Here is a 26,929-nt window from a genome sequence, read left to right as displayed (position 1 = left end):
CCAGTATCTTACTCAGTCATCCATAACACTCTAGTGCAAAAAATTGTGCATTAATATTTTGCAATATAACAGCTGATTGGGAAATTGGCAAACTGCCCTATGTTTGAGATGCACTGTATGTTTAATTTTAACAAGATTTCAATGGTAAAGCATTTGTGGGTGTATGCAACCTCGAGGAAGGTTGTCTTCTCCTTCAAGAGAGCTTTATTTCTTCAGAATATTCCTGTTCTTGGGGATAATCTGTGGTGTTGTCATTTGTCACAGTACTCAAGGATTTATCCAAGTGCCCAGAAAAATGCATTGAAAGGCATCCAGCCACATACAAATATGAAAGTCTGAGGCATTAAATATGACAAATTGGCATGACTTGGCAGTCTTCCTTAAAGTGTGTCTTGCTTTGAAGCAGATGCAGCCAGGCTTTTTAATCCAACTTTAAGATGAAAAAATATTCTTTTTTCTGATCCCCAGAAGACTGACGCATTTTTACCAGAAAATTTAGCTGCATGTAGGCTGACAGAAGATGTTAAAGATTACAGCAGCAAAGCCAAGAGAAGAAGGGAAACTGGTATATGGCACCAAAGGAATTACTGCTTGTCCATCAGAGGTATGGCTATGAATCAGTCATATTGGGCACTGAAGGCTATACCACTGTACAAACTGTGTTCAGAGTCGTATCAAACCTCACAGCCTTTGCCTCTGTGGGTTTTAAGTTTGTGTCATACATAGGATTTTCAAATGAAGCCTGTCCATTACTGTTTTCATGTCCAGCATACCCATTGTACTGAACTTTTGGTCTTGTTCTGAAAAAAGGACAGAAAAATATCATTAATAACTATTAAAAATAAAAATTGTAAAATTATTGCAAGTTTCTATAGTGTTTCCATCCTATCTATACAAGTTGTATGACTAAGTCAAACAGGGAGACCCATAAAGGATGTCACAGGGACTTAACAACTGTAAGAAATCTGTATGGAAATTATTTTTCGGAGTATGAAAAGAAGAAAACAAATTCTTATTGGGCAAACTGATACTACACAGCATAGAGACAACGTTGGCAAAATAAGGGTATTTTCCCTAATAAAATTTGTCAATAGCATGACAACTTTATAGCCTGTTGCTACCAAAAATGGTCACCAAAAGTAAAACAAAGTACTACAAAAGTACAACAAAAGTAAAGTTGGGAACTGCTAACATTTTTATGTCAGTAGCAACATTTTATAATATTTTCTGGTTACACTGTCATTTTTAGATTGCTATAGACTGCCCATAAAAGAATCCTTACATAAAATGGAATTTTATTCCAGTTTTACGAAATTAACATCTTACAAATTTTCAAATATATATTGTGGTCTTTCTGAAGAGCTGATTTTAATGTCAAAACCATGAGAGCATTTTTATCGAATTTAATTTGACCATCATCAAGCACATTCTAATTTACTTTGCTGGAGATTTGGGGTTTTACCCACACTAATTTTTACAGTATACCTAGGAAGGCAACTAGACCATCTGTACCAATGTTCTGATATAAATCAATAAAAATTATCAATATAAAAGACTTGAATGGAGCAGATTACTGGAACTACATAGAAAGGTGAAAGTGAGTGGCTCCTAATTTCTCCTTTATAGCAGCTTGGGTTTTACATGAGATGAACACTCACAGCCTTTATTGACTTAGATGTTTTCCAAAAGAATTAGCAGGGGTGGTTTAGTAATTTGCTGTTATCAGCTCTTTATTACCATTCCTGAGCTGGATGTTAGTGTTGCACCATTAAGGTGCTGTAACAGATCTTTTGGGTTCTACTAAATCAGTGCACGGTCAGCCAGCGTAGCTTCAGTAGGTAACTCTGGACTGACATACACAGTGAGTGTCCTGAAAATGTTACACTGTCAGAAGTGCTAACCTTCAGATAAGGGTCAGCAGCTTCTTTAGTGTTCCCTGACAGATGTGCCATAACATGCCTGTTTACTTCCATAAATATTTTCAACAGTCCTAGATACGTTCACATAGGTTTTATATGCCTAAACACATGTAACCAAATTGATAACTCCTGGCTAATGTTTACAGAAATTATGACATTGAAAGATCACAGGATGCAAAGAATTATCTTTCATGAACCACTCCTCTATTTTGGTTATTATTTTACCATCATGTAGAACATATCAAAACTTCAAGGATGTTCATATTCTTATGCACAGTTCTGTTAGGACATATTAAGCCAATAATTAAATAAAAGCTAAAAAACAATTGTGCAATCTTCCTGACATATCCAGTAAAAATATTATACTATTATACTATATTATACTAATTTAACTTTAAATCTCTCAGCACTTGCAACATATCTGTAGAAATATATAAAAAAGGCTCAGTATATAATTTCATACATTTTCCCAGTAGTTGAAATAGGGCAAGAAAATCAATGAGGAGTGAAAAATGTAGATACTTGGTGCTTAATAACTGTAAAGCAATTTAGCAAAGAATCTCATGATGTAACTTCAGGACAGGGTTGTTGAAATCATACGTTTGTTCGAAAATTATTCCATTTTGGATAGCCAATAAGGATAAACTGTCACTGAAAAGAAGTCAGCAATGGAAATTGACAACCTACAAACAATTCCGATACTTGGAAATATGCCCTTTTCTGCATATTTTCTTTTTAAAAGTAACAAAGCATGTTTAGAAATCTTAAAATAAAGCTTTCCTAAGCTTAAGGAATTAAATGTATTTTAATTTTGTTCAGAAAGGCTGAGATGCTGTCTTCATTCCTGCTGCAGTCTCTGCCTGCCGGATAAAAGGAACTGAAACTATGCAAAAGAGCTTTAACATCCCTGGTTCTAATTAGATAATATCTGAGAAAGGCACAGCAGAAACATCCATAAAATTGTCCTACGAGAACACCTTCAAATTCTCTGATATAAAGGGCTGCTAGGGGCATAACTGCTATCACATCCTTGTGAAAATTTCATGTTGTTATTCCAATCCTTAAGGTACCTCCAAGAAACTGCCTTCAAAAGCCACAAATTCTGTTCTCCTTCCTTTGGCAGAGAGAATAAAGTTGACATAGAGTTACTTTAATTGATGACCAACTCCACCCTTTTAGGGTCTTTGAGTTCTCTGCTTCGAGAGTATTGACTATTGCTTAGTTTCACTGTATGTGGTTAATATTTCATTTTCAAATGGTCCCCTACATCAGTAATCAGTTTGTTAATTTCTTGAAGATATCTCAAATATGACACTGATAATCGCTCTAAAAACTGTGGTTTATTGGAAGAACATAGTTAGAAAATACAGAAGAGGAAAAATAGTCATTGAAAGTTCAAGTTAATGAGTAATATCTCCTTATTCAAGTATCTAATGCATTTAAATTAGATGAAGGTAGGCAGAACTGCAATGCTGTACCAACAGTACCATAAACAGTATGATTAGAGCTGCTTTTTGGAAGACCATATTTTAGCTCTCTTAAATATATATATATTTTTTACCAAATAGAAAGGAAAATTGTTACTGCTTGTACAGCACATAACAAACTTCATAGAACAAACTGCAAAAAGTACCCTTAGGTCACAGTACATTTCTGCTGAATTTGGCTTAGAGTTTGGCTCCCCTTTCTAAGAGCAAACTGACAGCGATGTTCCCTTTATGTTCCATCTCTTCAGTTAATCTGAATGCCTGTGGTTCCATGCTGCTACGTAAGTCTCCCCCATTGCAGAACACGAGCTATCTGAGAATGAAGATCTGTAGGCATCAGAAAGTCTTCCAATAACATGTACTTGGGCAGAGTTCACAGCTCGTCTCAAACAGTCTTTTCAACCAAAGACTATATCATCTTTCAGGACATGTATCATTTTAACTGGAGTTCACAAGTTCAAGCCCCACTGTAATTTCTTCTTCCCAAACCATCTAATGCTGAAGTGGGTGGACAGCCAAGTTAAGAAACTACATCATAGGCTAATGGTGGACTTCAATTCGTCTATATGATTTCTTACAATCACAAAATGCTCTTGGTATCATGATGGTAGAACAAAGGTATAAGAGCGTGGTACTAAAATCTCTGTTTCTTTTAAACACCACTTTGCAAACTGCAAATAACACAGGGAGATCAGAGAGTATTGTAGCTCAAAAAAAAAAAAAAAAAAAAAAAAAAAAAGTCCCAGAAAGCTCTAGCCAAATACTGCTCAGAACGAACAAATTTTCAAAAAATACAGATGTCAGCTTTGTCAGCTTTTAAATCAAATTTCAGACAAGATGGTTGGATTTATTCTGACATTATCTACTAACATATTTACGTTTCATATGACTTGAAGAGATGTCAATTCTAGAAGTAGTATCCACTAGCTTACTCAGCATGTACTTTAAGTAGTGTCATTATGGGCTGTTCCCTCATTGGATTTATGGATTTTTCAGCTTGTGTAATTAATACTCATAAGCACTTTGAAAGAAGCAGCATATATTCAATTTAATAAAGCACTAAAATGAAAAAATAAAATATGTTACCTGAGATTTCTATCTGATTCAGCCTAACAACCCAAAAAGGTTTATAGGTCTTTGCTCCTTAAAACATAGTGACTCATTTTTCTAATTGTTCACCATTAAGAACTGCTCTATACTGAACCCCTTTGTGGGAGTACTTGGAAATATTTGTCTTTTTAAAGTAAAGATATTCTAGAAGGCTTCAGCATTGTGTTCCCTAGTTACTTCCACCTATCAAATTAAAACAAAAAGCTTATTAAGTTACTGAACAAATAACATTTACAATACCTGTGTTTGTAGAGGTAAAATGCAAACCCTGATAATATTAGAGCAAAGAATGGTACCAGGATGGCAGCTGCAACAGAACTGCTGTTTGTGCCATAATAGTGATTTGAAAGGTCTGTGTCTGAACTTAAAGGACCTGAAATGGAAAGAAAAGGACAGAAGTAAAATTTCCAGGTTTTCTACCTTACAATTCTCTTTTTATTCAAGAAAGAAAGAAAGAAATGCTGTCTTGATAAAATCATGAAATTCATAACATGCATTATGACAGTATAAATCTTAATACCACTTAATAGTGTATTATTAATAACTATCAAAGTGATTTGAAAACAGTGCTCATAAAGTCAAATAATCCTCGTGTCACCCAAATATCATCATTATGATCTGCACCTCTCAGGAGTCACTAATTTAAGAAAAGCAAGCCATATGCCTTATGCAAAAGATGAGTAATACTGCAAAAAGTGTTCTGCAGCTGCAGCCTAAATATTTGGCTTAGAAACAATAAACAATGACCAAATACATCAAACATGAAAAAGGAAGGGAGAACTGAGGCAACAGTAATAAGACACATTGGTTCTGCCAGGCTCAATAGCACTTCCAAGACACTGCATCTGTGTGCGTGTCCAGGCTGTTTTACAATCCCCTTTTAAGGGTGAGACATGAATATGCTTTATAGCCTGCCTTTGGCAGCTGCATTGCACTGTCATAAAATTCAGATGCACAGAATGCAAAGGTGGTCACCTGTGGCATGCTCTAGCCAGGTCTCTGCTGTGGACAAGCAGGTAACCAGGACAATAAGGCAATCTGTGGAACCCCCTTTTCCATCCGTTTAAATAGACTCTGGTTAGACTGGTTAAATAGGTGCCCAACTTGACAAATCAAACAGTGAAGGAAGAAAAATAATTTTACAGCAAAAACAGAAGAGCAATCAAGTATGTCTTATTTTTGAGAGCCAACTCCATGTTGCCAGATCCAACTCACAGCTTCTCAGAAGAGTAAGCTTAAGTTATATGCATTTCCTATCCGAGAAGGAGAGACATAGCCATTGTGCTGTTTCCAGCAGTCTACTAAACTACCTAAATAAGACACAAAACTAAGGAAGAAACGAACACAATATTCCTATGATTTCTTGTAGTTCAAGGTCAATGGGAAAGAGGAATCAGGTAAGCTTTTGTTCTATTAGATATTTTAAAAACTTATATGTTTCAATTGCTAATATTCTAATATGTTTTGTGCAATTCATTTTACAAAATACACGAAGTCTAGGGAGTAATTAACTTCCCTCTAAAATCATAACAACCCCTGGGTAATTTCAGAATCAGCAGATTTAATCAGTAAACATGGCAAAATACTATACTTAAATGTTTTTCACTGCCTTCATCTCCTGTCATGTTTTAGCCATCCATACACTTTTCCGAAGAACTGCTGAAGGCAAACTTTTTCAGATTAGCAAACATACTACTGTGGTAGATTGGATCACATTATGAGCTCTGTTGCACTACCGTGCAATATCTTAATAAACATTGAACTGTTCTAGAGTAGACCAGTGTCTTACAGAAATCTTTGGACATAATACAATATTTGCCCTAGAGCCCACAGTGTGGAAGAAGTGTTGGTATATTTTTATATATTTGAATCATATTTTACACATGTGCTTGAGATTTTCAAAGTGATCTGATTAAAGACGGTCAGATAGAATCAAGTTGTTACCACAGTCAAGAAAAGAATTTAAATGTTTCTTTGAACTTTTTATGGATTAGAAGAAGTTGTAGGAGTTTTTAAAACTGTACACAGTTATCACTGCCTTAATACTTTACTATCACAATCCCCAGCTGTCTGTCCAATTATTTGAAATAAATAATAAAATATGTAATACTGATCAGAATAATTCTGATCAGCTTGTATCAGCAAAAAACCTGGAATGAATTTTCTAGCCTTTATTTACAATTCTAACCAAGTACTGAATTGCAAAGAAATATATATCATCAGTGAACTCTCAGTTTATGTTCTCAGAGCTATTATCACGCCACATATGATAGACATATTTTAATGTATAAATAACAGCAAATTTGTAAAGTACTGAAATAGAATTCAGCTAAAAGAAAACAGCAGGTTGAAATTTTTAATAATTCTTGATATGAACAGACTATGGCATTTTTTTGAAAATGTAAATACAATTTTTTATAACTGAGCATTTAAAACTAGGCACCAGTTTATATTTAGATTATCTCTTTTTAGATGAATATGCATTTGATAAATGACCCACATCAGAGATATTCAGTACCCCATACTCCTACTGGAGGTACTGGAATATTCTATACTTCTACAGATTTTTGAAATACCACTTGGGTAATCAAGCTTGAACATTTAAACCTAAGTTTACAACTTCTAATTGGCACTGGAGAAATGTTGACTAGGTTTGGATTGAGCAAAGTGTATGCTTTTCATTATGTAAGAGAGACTTTGCTATAGTTCTGGATGATTTGAATTTTATTCATGTATGATACTCAGCAAAACTTTAACACATTCTAGTCTATTTATCAAAACCATTTTCAGAGTTGTTTGTGATTAAAAATATCCTGATCTGAACTTTGTATTTCTTCTCCCAGTGTTATCAGGATGAGAAATGGGAAAGCCTGTTGTACTGCTCTAATCTATGTATTGACTGCTGCCACAGCTAAAACTAGGAAGGTGGAAATATCTATTCGGTAATAGACAAAAGAAAAAGAATGCAAAAGATATCTTGGTTTTCTTTAATGAAAAAAATCATACTTTTTCACTGGGAAATATTGTTTACTAGATGGACATTCTGTAAGAGCATAAAAGTTTTCTGAAACATTTCAGAATGACAAGTGTTTCTTTAGCCTCCTAAAAACAGCAGCACTGAGTTGAAGTCCAAATTCTGATAACACACAGTGAGGTCGTGATTGTGCAAGCTGTGTAGTTCTACCCTTTAGATGGTGACTGAGTTTTCTCCATTGCATGTACTAGAAAACAATATTCTTTGTATAGAAATATTCACTAAGGAAGAGCATTTACTTATTGCTATTTGGAGTCTTCAAATGCATTGTCCCTGTAACCCTCAGCACAGGGGTTCAACGGTTTTGGTCCAAGACCTAGTTTGGTACAGTACAGCTCTGACGGAGGTTATTTAGTTTTACTGAGAAAACTGTTCTTGAAGTGTGAGAGAAAGCATGACAGCAAAAGCCAGGCAAGAAAAGCAGAATTATAGACAGAAGTGTAATTGTTGAGACCAGGATGATTAGCAGCTCAAGAAATAAAGAGGAAAAATACTGACATGAAAAGAAATGAAGTCTTAAGCAAGAAAAAATGGGGAACTGGTAGACAGCAACTCAGCAGCCTCGAGAGTTAGCCTTCAGCCTCGGAAATTGCAAGGCACAAGGAAGGCTGCCCTCCCTCACCTGGCTGCTAGCTGCCTCCACAGTGAAGTCCCACTGACTACCTCATTGTGCGTGAGGAGCTTCTTAATATGCACTCTTGTAGCTCATCAGTCCTAGCTATCTATCTGTGCATTAGCTAATACATAACTGGTTTGACTCTGAAGTTATGTATATCCTATTTGATTGCAGAGCTTCTTCGTGAATGGTAGAAGTTGCACAAAGTGATCTGGAGAGGAAGGATTATACCCTTATAGAGTGAAATTTAAAATTCACATGCTTTCTTTTGTGAAGTTCAGTTCTTTTAAGAGCAGACCAATTCCAAGAAACAAAAATGTATTTCACACTGATGTGTACGTGATGTATTCATCACATACACATAAATAAATTAATTATTCACATTTCTTATTTCTTGTCCATTCTTGTTAGCTCAATCTAAAAAAGCTAAAAAATAATTTGAAGAAACAAAGGAAATAGAAGCGGGCCATTGTGTTTTCCCACAAGTAATATATATAGGAAACAAATTATTTAGTAAAGTAACTTTCTCTTTTCATAAAGCTATCATTTCATACAACTTTAAAGAACAATCTGAGCTGGAATGAACAAGGCCAACATTTCAGAATAAAAATCTAGAATTTTAGAGGTGAGGAACGAGTGCTGAGCAATTACAGCAACAGAACACCCAGGGGCAGACTTTCAGCCTTTAGAAACTGAGATATTAAAGCCAAACAAAACAAATGAAAAAAACACAACAGTGACTGTTTATTTGACAGAACAGGTTAAATCATTTTGTCTTGCAACTTGGGCCTGTTAAGCAGGTTCAGATACAGTTCTTTAGTTCTTTTGGCAGACCAATAACAGAGATCTCTTTGCCCTTTGGGTTCTTCTCTAAGGCTACAAGCAAACAGAATTGCTTCTAAAAGAGGATAAACAGTAACTTAGAAAATTTTTTTTCCCCGTTTTCATGTCATAGAGTTCCAGGATGAGCATATACAGCCTGGTCTTTGTTTAGTATTGTGTGATGGGGAAAGCTGGTTTCACACTTAACCAGGTATTCTCAGTAAATTTGGTTCTCTAATGTATGCTTGCAGGTGAAGAAGTTCACATTACATTATGTATGCAACAGTTTATACATTTGGCTTAGTGTAAAGGGGCCAAATAATTTAACTTCCTGCAGAAACTGAGTGATACAGAGTCTTCAGCTGGAGAACAGATCAAATCATTACCTCAGCTGAATATTCACTAAAGAATAGATTTAAAAACCAAAACAAACTAGCCTTGAATTTGAGAGTGCATGTACAAATATTAAGACCTATGGTGGCTGGAAATTTGCTTTCACTTTCCTCTTAGCTGCCAACAGAGAACAAACAACCTATAAACTATGCGTGCCTATTCAACAAGCAATCACATAAAGAAATCCAAGCAAATCATGCTCTAAAAGTGATAGCGTCTGCGTTTTTAGCAAGCTCACCACTGAGTTGTCAAAAATGAAGAAAATAAGCCTTCAAACTACGAATGCACGTTTAACAAAGACACTTCAGCTCCTGTTACTAGCCTTGGGAATGAACAAACTGAGCTCACACTGGAATTCTTAGAAGTGATACAGGTGTTTTCTACTAAAAGTAGAGAGAGACCAACCTAACTCTCATTCTGCTTGTGTTGCATTTACCACAATGTGATATTTGTTTTACTGCTAAAACTGACGGATCTAAATTTTGCTTAGGCAGCTGAAAGAACCAGGTATATCTTTTTTTCTTGCTAAAGAAAAAAAAAACAACCCTTGAATGAACAAACCAAACCCCCACTGATCTGAGACACCAAAGGCTGCTTAACAAGACCTATGCCTGAACAAATCTTGATGCTCTACTTTTACAGTGTGGTTGCTAAAGTCAGAGAGAAAAGGCAGCGCAGATATTATTTTGATAAGGATTACACAAAAGTATATGCAGACAGATAATCTGTCCCACATAAGAATTTACTTTGAAGATTAAAATAGTTGGCAGTTCTTACGCTGAGAATCTGAAGAGTAAGATCTCTTCCCTTGTGATTAAACCTAAAGAGCACTCAGAGAAGCGGCCAAGATGAGCAAATGCACAGAGTAACTGCTCTCACAGCAGTTAATAGAGCAAAGAAATACAAAGGAGATCCAGCAGAATTTTAAATGACATTTGGTACAGTACCAATGCAGGTAATGGAAACAAGGATATTTATAAAATGTAGATACACTCTGGTGCACGGTCGAGGCTGCTTCTCCCTGCTATCCCAGTGCTTTCTGATGTATATACTGTGCTTAGACCACACTGCAATAGTAGCAGGATCAGGAAATGATGACATCAACAGTTGGTATTTGCTGAAGCAGTTTTATGAGTAAAATAATTAGTTTTTCACCAGCTGCTGGAGCACTCTAGCCCATAGCCCTCAGTCATACATTACATATTTTTGACAGCTAAGTAGAATTCTATCTAAATGCCTACACATTCCTAAAAGAACCCCCACCAGAAACAAGCAAACACTCTACAAATTATGCTATTAAAATCAGTGTTGATTCTGTCCTTATAATTTCCCTTATGATTCTGATTGCAGTTTATACAGTTGAGCAGAAAATGGCTTGGCATTATGTGACATGCCTATTACTTTCAAAAAGACATTCACAGCAAAGCAAACACTTGTAATGGAATTCTCTCTAAGAGCATCCTGTATTCATCTTATTAGGTTGCTATACTATAAAACATGAGACAGTAACATGACAGAGCTAAATTAGGGTGTGAATTGTATATTTCAAATATGCATATTTCACTGAGGATATTGTACTAGTAACAGCACGAAATACCCACGCTTATTTCAGCTAGAAAACTGAAGGAGTCATTTGTTGACCTCACTATTGCAAGAATCAAAAAAAAAAAAAGATGATACATATTAAAGTATTAAAGTTCCATAAATGCATTTTACCTTGTCTTTGGAGCATAAATTTTCCAAAGTCTTTTCCATGTATATCACCTAGATAGGTAAAAACACCTCTTTCAAGCCCTGATGATACCTAAATATGTGGAAACAAACACACAAAAAAATTCTGGAACAAATAAATAAAAAAATTTAGCCTTTTTTAAAATCTGACTTAGAATAGATATAAGGAGTTCAGATTTTTTTTTTCCAGTTTTATCTTTTAAAACATAAGTAAACTCTCTATGCCAACAGAACCATTTTAACAATGTTTCAAAGTAACACCTGGAATGACTTAAAATTATCTTATGTACTTCGCTGGTTCTTAAAATTTGTCAGATGACATACATAATTGAATTAGCGTATTCATTTAGACATCCACTGTATTGTCAGTCCTTTAAAATATTTTCCATAGAAAGCATCGTAAGGCACAAAGGAATACTGCAAAGAATGAAATAACTTCCTTTTTCTTTAAGATGAAATGACAACTTTTAGAATCAACATTTGATAAATATTGAGCAAATAAAAAAAATCACATAGATGCAAATTCTAAGTTAAATCAATATTCTGTTAAGGTATGTCTTTACATTCCCTTTTATACTGAAAAAGATACTGTGTAAATGTATGCAATTTACTGGGTATGTCAAACCTATATCATTTCCCAACATGGGAAAACTATTGTATCAAATGCAGTATCCCTCATCCTCACCTTTTGTAAAAGACTTTGTCAGGTTTCCCATTCTAAAATTGAGAATTCTTTTAAATTTACAATTTTATTACAGTGAATTATTTATTGAACAAAAAAGGACAATATTTCTAAAGGTAAAATCCCCACTCATGTCTAACAAAACAAGCCAAAAGCATGGAGAAATATGCTGATCCACTTCATTTCCCAATTAAGTAAATTAAAAATTCAAATGAGAGATGGAAGACTGTCAGATGGAAGAGTGTGTATGTATTTTAGAAGAGAAAAATAATGTGATCTCTACACTGACATCTAGATTGCTGCGTTTCATATCTATAATACAAAAAGTTGGTTGGATACAGCTATATAGGCAATCACAGATTTCTTTAAACTGAGCAGGCTTTATCACTAGAAGTCTGGTTACTTACATAACCATCTAGTGCCCAGTTGTCATTTTCGAACTTGCTTACAAAAATGTCACTAGGTCCTTTAATCTGAAAAACTTTCAAGAGTAAATGGGCTTCTTCTTTCTTGTAAACACCTGTTAATAAAAAGGAAGTAACATATACCTTTTAAACAATTTTTGAACCAGTTTATTCTAATACTCTTTCAGAGCTCAAGTATCTTGCTTTAGAATTATAATCAAAATATATTGTGGAAAACACTCTGCCCTAAAAGAATGTTATAATCTGGATAAAGCAGGATTTTATAATCCTGTAATAACAGGATTTTATTTTACTGATCTTTTGCCCACATCATATTTGATAACAGAATGCAAAGATGTTTTTCTACTGAATTTAATTTTACATGTAAATGGGCAAAAATATTTGTCTTTTCATGCACTATTTCAATAACTGAATACAGACAGAATTCCTTGCCTGCTACAATAAGACTGCCAATTTGAATTGCAGAAATATGGATTTTATTCACAACGGTATATTGCTATGGTAAATATCAATGGTACAGTGGAAGAAAGTTTGCTGTTTGGCAGACGGCTACCGAAATTCTCTCTGTACTCTTGACTTTAAAAGGTTCTGAAAGCTGATAATGTTCATTTCGAATATAACAGTGAACAGAATGTCAGATCAGAACACCACTTTCATTTTTTCAGAAAGGAATGCACAATGTTGATTAATAGGTATGCATAATTTACTGACTTCTTTAATTATCTGTGCCTATTTTCTGTCATGCCATTATCAAGACCTTATTCTTTTAAAGCAGATGTTAATCACTATTGAATAACGGAGCTTTTCAACATTACAGTTCTTAAAATGCTGTACACACTTTGCCTGCCAATTGAAGACTACCTGCGAGTTCAACATATCAATACTACCCAACAATCTGAGATTAAAAAACCCACCTCCATATTTATTTGAAATGTAAAGGAAAAAATAGGTGGGTAACCACATATAAACTGACTGAAATGTGGGCAGTCCATTCCATTTAGCAACACTTTTGCAAAAAATGCTGAAAAGATTTTTAATGAACACACAAAGTTTTGGTTTCATTTTGTGTTCAGCAGAAAATACAACAAAACTGAACAGGTGAAAAAATGAAAAGGAGAGCTTTTTAAATATCTATTACTGAACCTACCTGATAGTTTGATTTGTATGTTGGATGCTTCAATGAATGTGGCATTCACTTTGCTGCTTGTAGTATTGAACCAATCAACAGTTAGAGTAGCAGGCTGTCTCTTTCCTAAGTATTCATAAAACCCTTTCCACAATGAATTTATAAAAAACACATCTGAAGGAACTAAACAACAGTGGGCAAAAAAGGAAACAGTAAATAAAAAGCAGTAAATTACAACACAATAACAATCTTTCATATCCATGTTCTTCAGTTTCTCTGTTGTGGCTTCAATCTACTGTTTTAAGTACATTTAGCAGTAAAAATTTTACAACAGTAAAGAAAATATATATAACAAACTTTCCACACAATTTCCTATATTGCACTTGTCCATTACAACATAAATCATTATAACATCACACTGCATGTACGCTTCAGCCAATGTCCCCAACACTACAAGAAACAGTGGGCTCTACCCCTAAAGCCCCCAAGTCTTAGGGTATGATGAAAAAGAAGAATATTCTAAAGTCGGGGACTCCTTGAAGGATGTGTTAGGTAGTCCCCTTTGTTTCATAAATCTATTAAAGCAGCACTCTGTGTGATATATAATCACTGTTATCGGATTCCACATGGAATTTAGCACAAGTTCTTTATTGATCTTTTTGGACTCCACATCTTTTCTTTTTTCATGTGATACTATTGCACCTGTGAATGCTGGAGGTGTCCGAGTGGGGTACATTTTTGGTTTAAATTAAGGGTCTCTTTCTCTGAAACGGCAGTTTCACTTTAAATAGTATGAAGTATAAAGCCTATAAAATAAGGCATGAGTTATGGGTAGAAGTGTATGTATTTTAGTCATTTTCTGATGTTACTGGGATTTTTCCTCTATTCAGAAAAAGAATATATATTTATATATATTTAAATGTTGTATTTTAAATATTTGACTAAATTGCCTACAGAATAAAAGAAGTCTCTCTTATTATTCAACAGTTTCTGCAATATGTGTACATTAATTAGAAAGAAAAACAGAGGAGAAAAAAAAAATTAGGTTAATAGATGTTCATTTTGCATTAGATATATTTGCTGGGTCCCACATATTTCTTGAACTTTCATTTCCCCCCTACACATTGCTATACCTCACATGAGGGTTAACTGTTGGCCAAGAGGGACGAACCCTGCTCCTGGCCAGACAGCACCCAGTGGTTCCTGCCAGCTTCTGACAAGTGAAAATAGACATTTTTCCATGTAGCGCTAAGTTTTTCTAGCATGACAATTTGAAAAGTGTTCTAAAAATCAAAATAAAATTCTATTAAAAGAACTGTTGAACCAATCACACAGTATCTTGACAAAATGACATAGAAAAGTAGTGTTTCATACTCTTCTAAATAAACTCTAAAAATGAACAACTGTTTGTATTTACAAGTGCCTTTGAGCACCTGTAAAGATAGCTGTCTATACTGAATTTAGTCTATACTGAATTTAGTCTATACTAAATTTCAGTTGAGATTTCACAGTCTTTCAGATCTCTAGTATTAAGTTTAGGTTCCCTGGTGTAAAGCCCCAGCCCTGCACAGCGTTTTGCTGTGGAAAGGGAGCACTTGTGATTCTGTGGAGCTGTGAGTATGCCAGTAGCTCTCAAAGTCATACAGCAGGTCTGCACTCATTTGGATGCCAGTGCAGGACTGATATCTGAGGTAGTACAGTTAATGTACTGAAGAAGTTTTCAAATCATGTGACACTGAGCTTGAACATTTGCTTGTGTTTTTTGGTATTCATCTTTGTTTTTATAAAAAATGTGTGTCTGAATTTATTCCTATGAAGGTGAAAGACTTATTACTTACATAAACCTGCTAAAGTGCTGAGAGGTACTAGATAAGACTTTTATCAGGAGTGAACACCATACTTCTATCATCACTTTCAGTATCTTCAACATTTAGCCTCTCTAACACTTTGACCATTAATTATAACTCGTCACTGTATGTGGAATACAATCATTGGCTTAGTATTTACAGAGTTTACATCTGCTGCAGATGGACAGAATCAGTAGGGGAAGAAAACATCTTTTCTACTTCCCAATCATGATTTGGAAAAGGTTAAAATAGAAGTGCTGCAGTCCCATGGAGGGTGCTGATGAATCATTGAATAGCTCTGATCCAAATCCTCCCAGCCCCTGGGATGTCTCTGCTTTTCCCAGACACTGCGGGCAAATGCAGGAGGAGAAAAGTGAATCAGGTATTATTATGCCAGTGGTGCACTACCTGCACATTCTCTCCCCAATGTTAGAAATGGGAAATCCATGGATATTACTTAAAACAGCTTCCTAACTATTTTTGCAAAGACTATACAAAGCAGTGAGAACCAGGGGAACCAAAGACAGCATATTGGTTCTTAAACTTCATGTATACTGTGAGAATTCATTATTTGCAATTTATACACTACCACAATTTACAGTACTTTAAAAAAGATAGTTATTATTGCTTATATAAGCATTAACTGTGGCTAAAACTACCCACTTAATAAACAATTAAGAACATCATTTGTATTCAGATATCCAAACATGGAAAGTCAGAACACGAATCTATTCTGTTATATAAGCTGTAGTTGAGAAATATTAGCTTTATGCCATTTAAAATATACATAGCAGCAGAGTTCTACGAAAAGCCAAGAAAACAGGATAAAGAAAATGCTCTGAAATAGATTTCTCTACTTAATAGAATTCACAAGTTTAAAAACTGTAATAATAATGCAGATAGATATGCTTTTAAAACTTTTCCTTAACCGTAAAGCTCTTCCTTTATAATTACTGCCATTTATTAGACAGTTTCACTTCTCTGCTTGCCATCATAGGCATGTATAGTCATAATATTTCATTTTTATAATAGATACCTTTCGAATAGTACCTATCAAAACTGGTCATAAAAGACATGATATGGTGTGAATTGATACCAATGCTCTGCATAGTGAATGCATTTGAATACTGGGTCAGTATTTTAATTTGGTATGGAAACTTCAAAAACCATGTGGTAGCAGATTAATGCATACCTTAGCTGTGCAGTGAGATGAAGCCTCCAATAAGTGAAGACTGTATATTAATTATGGTGAATGCACATTATATTCTGTATTAGTATGAGTCTGTAAAAGTGATTCATTTGAAAAGAACTCATTTATGACTTCACCTGACAATCTTACTAACAATCTCACCAGGAAGGTTAATTATAAGCAGAAATCTCTTTTTATCCCATGTATTTTACACGGTCCTTCTGTGAACTGCCATGAGTGTTAAGCATTCATCTTATTTTGCCTGCAGTCTGCTAAAATTTAGAATATCGAGTTGCAAGTTCATTTATTTGGTGAAAACTCTGTTGTAGTTAAATGTGTCAGTTAAAAAATTAGGCCTTTCATTTTCTGAAAATGACTGAATCTAAAAAGATCTACACAAAGGAGTTCTCAAATGTATTTGTCCATTTTATCACTAGCAGGAGGAAAAGATTAATTCCAAATATGCTCATGAGGAGGCATACAAATGTGGCAGCAATATTTGTCAACTACTGGTGGTCCACACAGCTGGGAAGCCCCAGCCGAGAGCACCTTGAGAACTTCTTTGAAATGAAGGCCAGCCAAAGTTCTAAAGCTGAATTTTTCTGTGTTATAGTCTACACTCATTATAAGGCTCTCCATTATAGCAATCTCTCTGATATAAAAGTACTTCAAATCTGCTTCTTGCCTACATATGCTTTACACTTTCGGCTTGACAATTTGTTTGTGCAGTTTACAAAACTGATATTGTAGAAATTACTATATACAGATGTTCTTTGGGAAAGCATTTCAGAGAGTAGGTTTTATATGGTACTTGTCATTATGAATTCCCTGAACATTTATATTCCTTTGAAATGAGTAATGAAATACTTAAATATTGGAAATAGTTTTATCATCCATAACAATCTTGGATGTAAATCATTTTAATTTATTTAGTTCTAAAACTCTTCTTGTATACAAACCTGGAGTTTTAGTTATTGTTTCATTAACTTCTCTCACTCCTTTACCTACAAGTAAAAAGACAAATTATCATTTTCATGAACATTGTTGTTTTTGTTTTAATAGAATACTAAAACAATGCCTGATTGATGCAATTATCCTTTATCCAATAGATCTATATTTAAAACAGAAATAACTGAAGTCTTAAATACTTTACATGTTTAAACCTAAACACTTACACAAAAAAAAATCAAAAAATAATTTAGGAAAACAACATTTTTACTGTAGAAGGTTGTCTGGCTAGCTAGATTTTTCATACACTTAGGCTTAAAAATTTTTATATCAGTCCCAGTGCTATAAAAGAGAGCCTTATAGAGGGGACAAATACTGTGTCTAATTATGCATAATACTATATTAAATGTAATAAAACATAATTAGTAAAGACTGATAAATTTATGACACAAACCAGCAAAAGCCAGATAGCTGAATTATGATGATGCGTGCTTCTGGTATAGTCAGCAGAGTTATGTGCATTGATCCCAGCTCAAGTTTGGCCACATATTGCCAGCCACTTTAAAAATACTAATGCCTGGTAGTAAGATGCTCACATGCTTTTTTCTTTGCAAGTAGAAATTCACTGATTACACTGATTACACTGATCAAGCACTAAAAAAAGCACAAAAAGTGGGAGCACAAGAGGAATTCTATCTAAAGATTGTAAGCCAAGAATAAAGAATTCATTCTTGCTTGGTTGTATGAAAGCAGTAGGAATCTTTTTCTGCATTTTATCTTAAAAAAAAAAAAGACAATGAACAAAAACACAATCAAGGTAATTTATCTCAATTCATTAATTATATATTACCCATGAAAAATCACTCTTTAGGGAACTAGCATAAGAAGATAAAGCTCTAGCCCTAAATGATACTTCTTGTCAATGTTGAAACAAAGTAGCCTACCCATTATTTAAAGAAAAACAAAGAACTGTTCGCACCTCAAATGGATTTAGAGTTTTTTGGTATATTAGAATTAAACATTATGTTGCAAATGTCTTACCCACAATGTCTGACTGTTTTTCCCTTTCTTATATTTTAAATATTAACTTTTAAAATTTTCTGGATATGAAAACTTATAGCCATGTTTATTCACATGTAAGGGCTGATTTAGCTTTCCTAACTATATACTCAAAGTTACTTTAGTAAAATTATAAGAAATTTACATGGGTGTAAAGGAAAGTGGAATTTGGTGCAAAGACTTATTTTAATTTTTTCAGGGTTTTATTCATTTTTATTTTAAAATAAGTTTCTCTCAGACAAAAATTATGCAATGTACCAAGCATGCCTGAATGAATCTAAAAATCTGCCTCCCAAAAAATAACCTTCTGTTCTTGTCCCTAATTGAAAATCATACATTAAACATTGAGCACATTGAAATACTCTTTGAAACTGTGCCAGAAAGATAAGGAAAACGTAGTTAAAAGTAATACTTTATATTATTTAGTTTTTCTTTGGTGTTGTTATGGGTAAAGACATATATGTGTGCCTGTACATTTACTCACACATACCCACATATTTTCCTCAGTGAGTTCCAGATACTATGTTCACTTTGATTTTTTTTACTGTTTCTTTCAAAAAGTAAAAGCTACTGTGTCACATGCATTTTTAAACAGTAACTGGGCAAATTCAATCCTATTATATAAAATAAAAATGCAAGGGAAAAATGAAATCCAACCAAGTAGGGCATAACATATCACATGAGCAATGACTTACTTTTACAAATAGGTGATTTTCCTGTCCATTTCATATCTGTTTTACAAGTCCGATGCTCCGATCCACCAGCAAGAAAAAATCCTGGCTGACAGGTATACACCAAAGTATACCCTAAAGTAGGAAGATCTATTGCTTTCACATCGACATGTGCTGGAGTTTCTGGCTGCCTGCAAGCATGAGCTGCAAACGGGTTTTTTAGTTAGAAATAGTGATGGCAGTTTTTCCACAGGATTAGTGCATACCAACCCATCCCTTTTCATTAGATAAACTTTGTACACCTTTTAGAAATGACAAGTAGCTTGCATTTATAAGAAGCAGTTATACTCTGAGAGTTTTATTATTGTGGGAAGATGGAAATGATACTGTCACATATTTTTGAACAATATACTGAAATTAAATCATAACAGCAAGGCAGAAAAGAGTTAAAATGAAGGGAAGTCAAGGCCCATGCCATTGCACTTTCTGCAATGATTGGTCCTGTGAATTATGGTACTGTCACAGCTTCAAGCATCACTTCCATTCAAAATTGTAAACAACCTTGAAAATTACAGAATGGTTATAGTGCTAAATAAATTCACTATAAATTTCAAATGAAATAAAGGTTCCACAGGAAGAACTTGTCATAGTACATCAATTATAACAGATACTTTTGCTCAATGTGCTTCTTTCTTTGTGCTCCATGATGTTCATTTATAACAACTCAAAGTTAATTTGAAATAGGGTAAGAATCTAAGGTCACTCTAATGGACTAATTCTAGCTTAGATCAGTGTATTTTAACACAATGGTTATTTGATGTTCTCCAACTAATACACAGATATAAATATACTAATCACTTATATAACCATGCAGAGGCCAGAAAAGCAGAATTTCTGTGAGTTCAAGTTTGATTCACAAAATGCTAGCCAACAAAATATCCCCATGCATATTGAATGACGCTTTCTGTTCTCTATTAATCCAATATACACACAGGGAAACTAGATTAACTTCAAGCAACTAATGCAGTGGGGTTAATGAGGACAGACATTTTTTGAGTAAAACTGATAGAATTATTATGATCCCCATGAAAAATAATAATCTAAAAAAAGCTATTTCAAAGTAATAATCCTAAATATATCTCTGTTCTTAGAAAAGGAAACAAATAAGGTAAACTGCATATTGTTTTTAAGTGAAGTTGACTTTTTGTGGCATATTATTTACTATAAGTTTCCATATGCATTGATTTTAACTCTCAAAATTGCATAGCATACAAACTAATTGAATAAGAAAATCAGACTTACGAATACATTCAGACTGTACGCCACTCCAGGTTAAGTTAGCAAGGCAAGAACGGGTGGTAGACCCCTGAATATGATAACCTTTCCTGCATCTGAAAAAGACTGTGCTCCCAACCTAGGGACCAAAATAGGATATTAGATGAAATAGGCATCTACCACATGTAGTCAGATATCAATACAGTCATAAGCTACTAAAGAGATTTTTCAAAAATAAAAATGGCTTCTGTTTACAGTTTATAGAATTAAACTTTTTTTATGACATGAGACATGAAAAATTTGAGTAGTTGATCCTTCATAATCTTATTTGAAAGCAGTAAGTGCAAAAACACTGACAAGGCTGTGAACATGGAAAAGAATGAGACCCATACATTTCAACTCATTAGTCTGTCAGAGTGACAGAAGCAACCAAATGATGGACGTATCTGTTTGTTGTACACCACTGCACATGTTTCAATAGGATTTGACCATAAAACTTATTTTAAATGTTTCTCTTCATATTGCACATCTTTATTAAAACTGTTTTTAAGAGGAAAAAGGAAAAAGAAAAAACTATAAAGAATAAGTGCATCCACAATTAAATTCAATAGAGAAAATTCTGGGCCACAATTCTTTACATTGCATTTGTTACTACAAACTACCTAAGTTTTGCTTGAGATGTTCAGCTCGCAGACTGATGATATGGAAAGCCTTACTATGGTCAATTGTGGTATGACTTTTCTTCTGAGGGGTGAAACACTGGTCTGCAAAAGACGATGGTTTTTCAGAAGAAATGGCACAAAGTGAGAAAACCCTCTTTCTTTAGAGTTCCACTGAGAAAAGAAAAGCATGACATTTGGATAAAAAAGATGCTGTGATGAAGGAAGAACTTTCATAATATAAGAGAAAGAGATTGTGTGGAACGTTCTAGTAAAATGGACTTACTGATGGTATTGAAAAAAGTATCCAGAATAGTCCAGACCAGGATACTTGAGGATGTGGAGATGACCACAAAGAAATTGCTTTGGTTTTGGATAAAACAATTTGGCAAGAGATATGATCAGGTAAAATGAAAAAAAAGTAAATATTGTTTAATATTGTTCAATTTATTGAGTAACACACCACATGGAAAAATGCAAATAAGCGTGTTGCAAGTGAACAGTAATCAATGAATACTAATAAAATACTTTGCAGGGATAAAAAGGCAAATAGTTATATAATGCAAAAATCATGGGAGGACTTCAATGGACATTAAAAAATACCTAATCAGTGCAATAGAATAAAAAAAAGAAGTGAGGCAAAAGGCAGTATTTTCAAAAGTGGCTACCTAAGTTAAATATACATTTAGTTACCCAAAAAGAGATTGTCATGATAGATGTTCAGCAAATGCAGCTCCAGTTCTACCTGAAGTGGCTTGGGAAATCCACTGTTATTTTTAAATGTCAAATTACTGATGTGGTTTTATAGGGTTATCTACTTTTAACTATTTTTAAATATTTTCATCTCTGTGTCTTTCCAAGGACACACAGCATGTCTGTAGTAGAGACCAGAACAGAATGTAGCTGGTCTTGACTTTCTAAGTCATCTTGCTTCTTATAAAATTACCAATTATAGAATCAGTAAGTAATGATGAGCTGCAAATATCTCTTCACTGATCCAGAAGGTCAAGGAAAAATTAAATGTCTATGTTGAAGGTAGTTCTCTTTCTACAGGAAAAAGTAAAAATAAAAGCAGCGCACTCTTTTGTTGGGGGAAAAACACTTGAGGCATTTGTAACAGTTACAGAGCAGTGAAGCACAACAACCACAAAATGAACCAGGGCAAGACAGAAGTGATGCTGGTAGATGGAAGAAAATCCTTCAAAGGTCTCCTGCCTATCATCACATCTTTCTGTGATGAGGAAAAACTGTTAAAAGCTGGTTTATAGAAGTTTGGCTAAGTCACAGAAACTGGAAGCCCCACTAGTCATATATTCCAAAAAAAATCTACTTCACTAGTAATCACAGAGAAGTCAACATCTTGTTGTGCCAGACTGTGATCTGACCATAGTAATGCATACATGCATAACTTTAACCCTGAGTTATCACTATTTGTGTTTGGGAGTGAAAGCATATACTTAAGAAAGGCCAAGTCCTGAACAGACAAAGAACTACCACTGCCTCCAAAAGTGAATGAAAAGAAAAATTTAGTCTTTGTATTCAGAGGAACTGGAGCAGCACAACTCTGATCTAAACATTAAATTAGTATTTAATATTTAAAATATTAATATTCATTTAAAATATTTAATATTTAAATATTAAATTATTATTTAAATATTATTATATTATTGTGAAGCAGATTAAAGTGGGAAGGAGAAAAACCCTGAATCAAATTAGGCACAGATTGGAGTTGTGTTTGAAGAGATGATGGGGACAAGCACAGGCTCAAGATGAGACAACAGATGCACCTAGTGCTGGAAGGAGATCCACCTCAGGGGTGAGGCCACAAGATGTGGCTGAGGCGAAAGTGCCTGGGCACCTGCGAGCTGGGTAGAAGTTAAAGGTGAAGAAAGGAGCTGCCAACCACATCTAAGATGGACAGCACAATTCCAGGAGAGGGATTTCACCAAAAAGCAGAGGAACTTACAGAAAGGATTTTTTTTTTTTTTAAGTTCTACTGAATTTGATTGTAACACCATATGGCACACTGTACTAGGTTCAGAAATAAGCAGGAAACTCAAAGAGAGCATATTTCATATTCCAATCACAAATATTTATACCTGAAAAAATCTGTTCACATGAGGTTAATCAATCTAAACAAAGACTAGGGACTGATCACTGTTGTACGCACTTTTTTCCTCAGTCATTTCTATGAATTGTCATTTTGGGGAATCTGGAAATTATAAAATGGACATTCATCACAGAGAACCTTGATCCAACACATCATAGAATAATTTTATCTTCTTTGACTGTGAATAAAATGTAAACATCAATTGCCAATTTAGTAAGCCACTTGATGACTTTTTTGTCAAGGACTACATGGCCTTTGGATCAGACAGGTCTTGGGATGTTAGGTATTTACTGACTATTCATCAATGTATGAAAGAATTATGGTCATAAAGCAAAGTAATTATATCATGTCATATCATATTGTGTAATCAATTTATAAATAGTCCTCTGTATTGAACTCTCCCAAAGAACTGAACGCATGATATATTGCAAGGTTAGAAGCTCATTCTTTAACCTGTATGTTAAAAAAAAACTCAGAATGAAGCCCGAGTTTCTATTAAAAAGGAGTGGAAATTTACTAAGGTTTACAATAGATCTTTAAGCCTACAGATAATTTAAGGTATTTGTAATTATTAAATACATCTTCATTTTAGGAAGCTGACAAACAAATGAAAGAATTACCTCATAACCTCTGGAACTGTTTTGTATTCCAAAATGTGGAGTACCAGGGTCTGTACATGTATTGTGAGCTGGATCTAATGTAAAATGTGAAACATGGAAGATATTATTGTACAGAAAGCTAAAACCGTTTGCAAAAATTAAGTCATTTCATCAATGTCGGGTGAGTACAAGACTTGCTTTATTAATGGAATGTATGTATTGCTATACAATACATTATTATTCCAGATTAAATTTCAAAGATAAATTACAGTACTTTATTTCAGTCCATTGATATTATTTAAAGAGTATTTTTTTGCAGATATCTTTGGCATTGTAGACTTCAGAATTAGGTTTGTATTCATTATTACTGAGTTTATCCTTTTAAACCTTTTTGAATACGTAATATATCCCATCCTCCTAAAGTACTAGTCACAGTGTAGATGGAACATACAGAGGCATATTTTCCTTCTCTTCTTTTCCAAAGAACAGCTTAATGGTTAAATCTACAGAAAAAAATGTAACCGCTTCCTCATAGCAAATGAAATAATTAATTGTTTGACAGAATCTCCTCTATAGGAGGAGATGCTGAAGAAGGGAAAGACCCCCCCAAAAGGAATGCCAACACAGTTTAGATAATTGTATAATGCTCAGTTTCACCAGTATAATTTAAAGCAGCCTGAAATTATTTCTGATTAATTGATGTCGACTTCACATTCTGGTGGTGCATTTGGTTTGGGGTTCCCCCATCACATCCACCAGGTAGACAGCACAGGACCTGATCTCATGCATCTCTCTGTACTATGTTATACCCTTTTGGCAACCAGCTCTGTTTTTGTGCTGACACTGCAATATGAAGAACACAACTTGGCCCTATATTTTACCTTAACAATTTTCAGTCTTCTGTAACCCAATAATGTGATATGCCATTTCCCTCTAGGTCAACTTCCAGTTTCAATTATGGTAGGACAACTTCATCATCATCAGCTGGACTGACATATACTACAGGTTTCAAAAGTTCAAAAGTAAAAAAAAACAAGCAAACACACTGAGCAACTCCAGAACTTTTTACAAATTACCATCATCTGGAGTGCCATTGCTAATAATAGAAATATGAAGCAGAATTGACTTTTTAAGAAGTGTCTCATCAGAAAAAACAAACATAGTGGAAAAGAACGAAGCAGTCTTCAGCTAGGATAAAGAATGATCAACACGCAGAAGTAGAAAATGATGCCATCATTTGGGAATGTGGTGCTTATAGGCAGTTCCCTGTTCACTGATCTTAATTTTCAACTGCATTAACTATGCTATCTGTAAATATTTCAGATGCTCTAATGTTTTGCTATTACAATAGTTTAAGAACTATGGTGTAAAATAAAGTTTATCTCTTTGATACAGCATTTGCTGTGCACACAAGGAAATACTTCTATATTGTGCTATATAAAATGTAAATGAATTAGAAGTTTACTCATTAAGACATTTTCATAGTTGATTCTCCATTATAGACATCACATTTTGTTTTCTTAGACCTTTTTGTCACTGTTACAAAACACAGATGTAATATACCTAGCTGAATTCATTATAAAGATTATGGATTGAAGGAGTTTTGAATTTATTTTAAGAATTGTATTGAGTATTAATATCTTAACAATTCACAAATACAGACTGCTTTCCATAATCTTGCTTGCAACCTCCATCCAAAGTGCCCACACCAGCTCTTCCACAGAGCCAATATCTCAGTCACAGGGAAACATATAATTGGGCTACAGTCTGTATCTGAAGGTATTTTTTGAGAAAATATCAGAGGATTCTTCTATTATCACACCAAAATCATTTTCTCTAGTAAATCACACCAAGTTGGGCAAACGCTTGTGTCCATGGGAGTTACAGATGTCCAGTATTTCTTATAATCTGATTATGTTACATGCAAAGAGCCTATCACTTGCATGTCAGTCAATAAGAAGCTGACAGTACTCAGCAGTTTATCAAAATCTCAAAAGATCAGACCCAACAAACTTCATCTTTTTGCGTTGTACAAGCCACTTTTGCAAGGTCCAAAGAGCTTTTTGATTTAGGATTGATTCTAACAAGTGCCTTTAACTCTCCAGTGATAGAATCTGGTCTTTAATTTACTAAAAAGTCTTCTGTGTATCTAAAAGATTCCAAAAATAGAGGGAACAAATTTATGCACTTGCACTTGTTGACATTCTGCATTTCCAGCAGACAAGCAATCATGTAAATTTACAAATGACTTCACATGTGATTGTGTTTATCCTAAAATAACTCAAAATATAACCTTATTTTTCTGGTTCTTTTTATACTACATAGAAGTTTTCTATATTTGGAAAGCTAATTGCTAGACTTATGAAAGCGTAATAGTTTATCAAGAATATTCTCAGTAAAAACAGAATAAGTAATGGTAATTATTACCAATGCATGTTGGCTGAATTCCACTCCAAGTACCATCTGCTTGACAGAATCTTCTTGAGGAGCCTATCAGAATAAAAGGGGGTCTACACTGAAAGCTAACTTCAGATCTGTAGGTGAAACTTTTCCCATTAAGGCGTCCTTCCGCTGGAGTACCAGGATCACCACAAAACACAGCTAATACATAAAAAAGGAAAGAAAGGAATTATTAAAAACTGAACATGCTTCAACAATGCTCAGAAGCATTCTCCATTGTTCTAGCTGCAAGTCAGACACACTGAATATGAGTGCAAATGCTATCTTACAAATGTTCATTCATCTGTATAGGATTATAGCTCAAATAAATTTTTGCTAACAGTTTAAAATTAATTGTCATTGTTATTATAGGCATAAAACTTAACCTGAAAAAAAACCAGACCTTTTAATTGAGACACTTAAATACTGATTAGGTTTGGATCTCAAAGAAGACAATTTTATATTGTAATGCTTCAAAATGTATCCAGTTTTCAGAACAGTTGCCCTCAGGTGAGTAGGCTGGAAATTTTTGCCCTCATTAAGTAAAAGGAAAAATCTTTGTCAGAGTCCTGACAAGACTTTAGGCACTGGAGGAGAAGAATTGACAGTTTTAGAAGAAGCTGCAAATCAAATACAAGCAAAATAAAAGGGTGTATACTCGCCTTCAGAAAAGAAAAAAGGATTAAGAAAACAGAGGAAGGCTATGAGCTTAAGTGTTAGGATCCATATTTTCACCTGTTAATGGAAATGAAAATGGAGAAAAGAAATGAAAAGTTTAAGGGAAAATT

At 34.2% G+C, this 26,929-nt stretch overlaps 1 protein-coding gene across 1 annotated transcript in view; it reads right to left on the bottom strand.

Annotated features, from left to right (window-relative positions):
* Positions 1 to 569: 569 nt before the first annotated feature.
* CSMD1 (CUB and Sushi multiple domains 1) overlaps positions 570 to 26,929 on the bottom strand; it is a 1,279,784-nt gene continuing 1,253,424 nt past the window's right edge. The window contains exons 61-70 of the mRNA XM_067294827.1: positions 26,130 to 26,303; positions 23,724 to 23,797; positions 20,362 to 20,473; positions 19,084 to 19,263; positions 17,341 to 17,385; positions 13,367 to 13,528; positions 12,202 to 12,314; positions 11,098 to 11,185; positions 4,757 to 4,889; positions 570 to 800 (exon numbers count right to left, since the gene is read on the bottom strand). Coding sequence (XP_067150928.1) covers positions 641 to 800; positions 4,757 to 4,889; positions 11,098 to 11,185; positions 12,202 to 12,314; positions 13,367 to 13,528; positions 17,341 to 17,385; positions 19,084 to 19,263; positions 20,362 to 20,473; positions 23,724 to 23,797; positions 26,130 to 26,303 — 1,241 coding nt within the window. The 3' untranslated portion in view covers positions 570 to 640. The remainder of the gene's footprint in view (positions 801 to 4,756; positions 4,890 to 11,097; positions 11,186 to 12,201; positions 12,315 to 13,366; positions 13,529 to 17,340; positions 17,386 to 19,083; positions 19,264 to 20,361; positions 20,474 to 23,723; positions 23,798 to 26,129; positions 26,304 to 26,929) is intronic.

Source organism: Apteryx mantelli, chromosome 3 (genome assembly GCF_036417845.1).
Source record: "Apteryx mantelli isolate bAptMan1 chromosome 3, bAptMan1.hap1, whole genome shotgun sequence".
NCBI lineage: Eukaryota > Metazoa > Chordata > Aves > Apterygiformes > Apterygidae > Apteryx > Apteryx mantelli.
Note: the sequence above shows the minus strand (reverse complement) of the source record. Positions and strands in the feature narration are given on the sequence as shown.